Source organism: Myotis brandtii, unplaced genomic scaffold (genome assembly GCF_000412655.1).
Source record: "Myotis brandtii unplaced genomic scaffold, ASM41265v1 scaffold72, whole genome shotgun sequence".
Taxonomy (NCBI): Eukaryota; Metazoa; Chordata; class Mammalia; order Chiroptera; family Vespertilionidae; genus Myotis; species Myotis brandtii.
Window position 1 is genome coordinate 145,496 of NW_005370838.1, and position 4,266 is coordinate 149,761.

Here is a 4,266-nt window from a genome sequence, read left to right on the forward strand (position 1 = left end):
TCACCAGGTATGAGCCTGCCCCAGGGTGTGGCCAAAGGGAGGGAGGGAGGACAGGAGCCTGCTCTCCCTCAGAGAGGCAGCGCCCTCTCCAGGCCAGCTGCAGTGCCCCCTGTGTGCTTACTTCCTGGGCACAGGCTCTCCTTGGTTACCTTTCTTGAGTAGCACCACAGTGGCGTCACAGTTGCTGCTGTCATCTATTTCGGCATTGCTGGCCAAGCCGTTGACCATGTTTCCAGCACCTTTCGTACTCCTGTCGAAGCACTGGTGTATGCAAGCGTTATATCTGAGCAGAGCGACAAGGGAAGAGAGCCCATCAGCGTTCCCTGTTCCTCCATTCCCCAACTCCCACCCAGTGTCCCTGCCGTCTGGACGCATCGTGGGGACCCCACACCTCCAGTTATTATTGTTATTATTCTGTCATTGCAGTTTCCCTCATAATATACAACCTGCCCCATTTTCCAATGTAAGGATATGTGAACATGAAATCAACTTTCCATAAACACATAGTGACAAACTGCTTTCTCTGCAATCTCTTCAATGTCCATGGAGGCACCTCTGAGATTGAGCTCCCTGACGTGGAGTCCGTGCATGGAAGGACACGGATGAGACTTAGTGGGATGGCCACGTCTCCCTTCTCTGGGCCACGTCTCCAGGGCCTTTGCTGTCAGGGACACCTTGCTGGGAAAGGAGAGGTGTCTCATCCATGCTGCTACCTGGTGTGTCATGGTCTACGTGTGACAGGTTGGCTGGCACTCTAGGTCTCTGTCTGTCTTGGGTTTCCTGAGGGCACAGATTGGCATCCTGTGATTCTCTGTTACTCTTATGCCATCATTTTTCTTTTTTGTTAATCCTCACCTGAGGATATTTTTCTGTTGATTTTTAGAGAGAGTGGAAGGGAGAGAGGGAGACAGAGAGCGAGAAACATCGATGTGAGAGAGACACATCGATTGGTTGCCTCCTGCATGTGCCTTGACCCAGGCCGGGGATTGAGCCTGCAACCAAGGTAAGTGCCCTTGACTGGAATCGAACCCAGGACCCTTCAGTCCATGGGCTGATGCTCTATCCACTGAGCCAAACCAGACAGGGCTTCTTATAAGAGGCAGAACATTACTACTGCACAACCCTAAAGCAATAATGGAGCCAGATTTTGAGCATCAGCGGCTGCCGACATCACAGAGAGACAACGTGATTGCTGGTGGGAGGATGCACCTCCACTTGGGACACAGTTTAACCTGAATCAGGTTGATGGCTGACACGGAGGAAACACAGAAGCCAGAGGGGCAGGCCACACTACACCAATTTCCAAACTGTGGACACCTCTGTGGAGCAAGCAATCCAACTTTGTTGAAGAATAAATGGAAAGAAAAAAAAAAAAGGTAAACAGAGGGGGGATTTATAGATGAAAAGAGAGCCAAGACATGGAGCAATTAATTGTAATGAGTGGAATTTATTTGGATTCTGCTTTTTAAAAGTATTTATGACATTTATAAGATTAAACTAAACCTGTAAAAATGATGCTTAAGAGATGATTGCAAATCTGAACACTGATTTGATCTTCAGTTCTATTGAAAATTAGCATTAACTTTAGGTATGATAATAATGTATTATGTTAAAAATCTCATATACTGAGATTTTTATGAATGAACTGGCCTGAAGTCTGGGACTTCAAATCATAGAGAGGAAGGAAAATTGATAGGAGTGTGGATGGAGCAACTGTGGGTGGCTGGTGGCTGGTGGTGAGTACATGGGATCCATCACACGATTCCAGAGATTTTCAACCTTTTTCATCTCATGGCACACATAAACTAGTTACAAAATTCTGCGGCCCACCAAAAATAGATTATATTTTTTGCCAATCTGATGAAAATAAAAGGTATAATTTTGATTCACTCATACTGGACGGCTATTGTGTGGGCATTGCCATTTTTTATTTGACAATCTTTTGGTCAGTGCCCCTGCCTAAATAGTCAGGTATTGCATGTTTTAGAAATTCTTGTGGCACACCGGTTGAAAATTGCTGCACTATTCTGTTAACTTTTGTCTATATTCAACATTCTTCTTAATGGAAGATCTTTCCACATTGTAGACTCAACAAGAGTGCCTTGCCCAACTAATAGAGCCATGTGGGAGGGGCACTGTTCCTGTCATCTTGACCCCGAATCCATTCTCCACATAGAAATACTGACTTGCATGAGGGTTTGGTGTTAAAGTACAACTCTGTGTTATATATTTATTTGGATTTGGGTAACAGGATACGATACTATGGATAGTATTATGAGAACTTCCTTGAAACCAGATATTGGATAGTAACTATGCTGTCACACCCCATCCTTACAAAAAAACATTGGAGGTAGGAAGTATGATTAACCCTGTTTTGTAGAAGAGGAAACTGAGATTCATAAATGCCTGAATAGCTTGGCCAAGGTCCCCATGCTAGTAAGTGGCGGGTGGGATCCGCAGCCAGGGTTTGAAGTGAAGGACTTGATCTTAGCCTCTGGACCATATTGCTTCATCTGGGGACCAAATCCTAGAGGAGTGATGCAGAGGTGCAGAAATCAGTCCTCGCCGAGGCCAGGTGTGCCTCATGTTCCCATGAGCTTTCTGGCCAAACTAAGTGGCTCTTTGACTTCCCGAAAGAATGTTTAATGTCATTTAAAGCCATCTACCCAGGAGGCAGCTGAGGACTCTAATATATGCCATTTTTAACTGCTGCCGCTCTGTTTTATATTTTTAATTGAGTGTTTTAAATTTTGTGCTTGCACCCTGAAGCTACTTTATTGTGAAGCATGCAATTTTATAAATCAGATTTTATAAAACCCAATGATTAAAGCCTCTGATTGCAGAGGGGGATGGCTAAAGAGCAGAGATTTCAATTTAGAACTTAGGACCAGGATTTATGGAGAAAATCCCGCAAGCACAGTGGCCGCCATTCCCGGTTTTATTTGTCTCCTGCTGGTCTGAACAGCTGGAAGGCTAGTGAAGCTGAGGCATCAGCAGAAACACACCTCATTAGCTTTCACACTGGGTATGGTTTGGAGGAGAGGAGAGAAATCGTTCACTGTGTTCTCTTAATGTCCACATGCCCCGCCAGCAGCCCACGGGCTTGGCAATGGCCTGGCAGAGGAGTGCAGTGGTCACAGGAGGGGACTAGTAAAACCCCTCAATCCAGCTTCCCTGTAGACCAGCTTTGGTTTTGAAGACCTGCTTATTCTGTGAAGCTTCCAGTGAATTCAGTGTGGGACATGCTTTCATCTAAATTCCAAATGCTAGAGTTGCTGGGCATATAGCAGACAGTCAATTCTTTGGAAAAACTGACCAAAATGCCTTTTCTAAAAGGAAGAAAAGGGCTCTTGACTCTTTGGGAACTCAAACTTAGAACCACAGAAAGTAAAAAAAAGAAAAAAAAAGAGAGAAAGGGTGAAATAAATAAAAACCAACGAAGAAACACACGTGTATTGTTGAGGCCTGTCACTGTGGCACTGATTCCCTAACTTTGCTATTATTATTTTAACTTTGCTATTTTAGAGAAAGAGGAGCAAGATGGATGCTCCCATCTTGAATGGCTTTTCCTTTGAAATCTAGATATGTCAGAAAGCCTTTGGACCAACTCTAGTTTTTGTGGGAGCCCACCTCTTGGTATTTGTAAATGAAAGGTGATTTTTGATAAAAGCCCCTGATTTCTTGGTCAGTCATCTCATGGTTACTCTACGCCATGACACTCTAGAAATGCCTTGTTCAGGTAACAAGACCCAGACATTGCGTCTGCACTGACCACGGACAGCTCTTGAGGTGAAGCCTGGACTCCCCATTGAGTGGTGGGTGGCAGGCCTGCAGACATAGGCAAGCCAGCTCCTACCTTCACGGTTCAGGTGACCTTTGCCAGAGGCCACACTGATTCCTCTGAACGGGGCTCGCAGCCACTGGTGGCTGGACTAATTACTGTCAGGCCTCAGAGCAAGAAAACCTTGACCTGCCAGTTCCAGCCTGCTCCCTGCCATGTCCAAACTGGCAGCTTCTGAAAGCCTTCGAATTTCTTGGCCCCTGAGAAGGAAATCACTCCTGCGGTCACATATGCTGAGGAAAGTATGGGCTAATTTAGAATAAAAGAAACTGCTCCCATGGGGGCTGGCAGCCGCAGCACCGAAGATCTCTGTACTATTTATAAGCTCCTCATCCCAATGGGACTTGGCAAAATGATGAACCAGCAGGTTCACAACCCTGGTGCTTACATTTTACCTTCGAGTATGGGGAACATTTGCAGTGCAA

At 45.5% G+C, this 4,266-nt stretch overlaps 1 protein-coding gene across 2 annotated transcripts in view; it reads right to left on the reverse strand.

Moving 5' to 3' along the window:
- The window catches only part of SLC24A3 (solute carrier family 24 (sodium/potassium/calcium exchanger), member 3), a 484,048-nt gene that overhangs the window by 38,542 nt on the left and 441,240 nt on the right, over positions 1-4,266 (reverse strand). For both annotated transcript variants that reach the window (XM_014530108.1, XM_014530109.1), the window contains exon 10: positions 150-283. In XM_014530108.1, the coding sequence (XP_014385594.1) occupies positions 150-283 (134 nt within the window). The remainder of the gene's footprint in view (positions 1-149; positions 284-4,266) is intronic.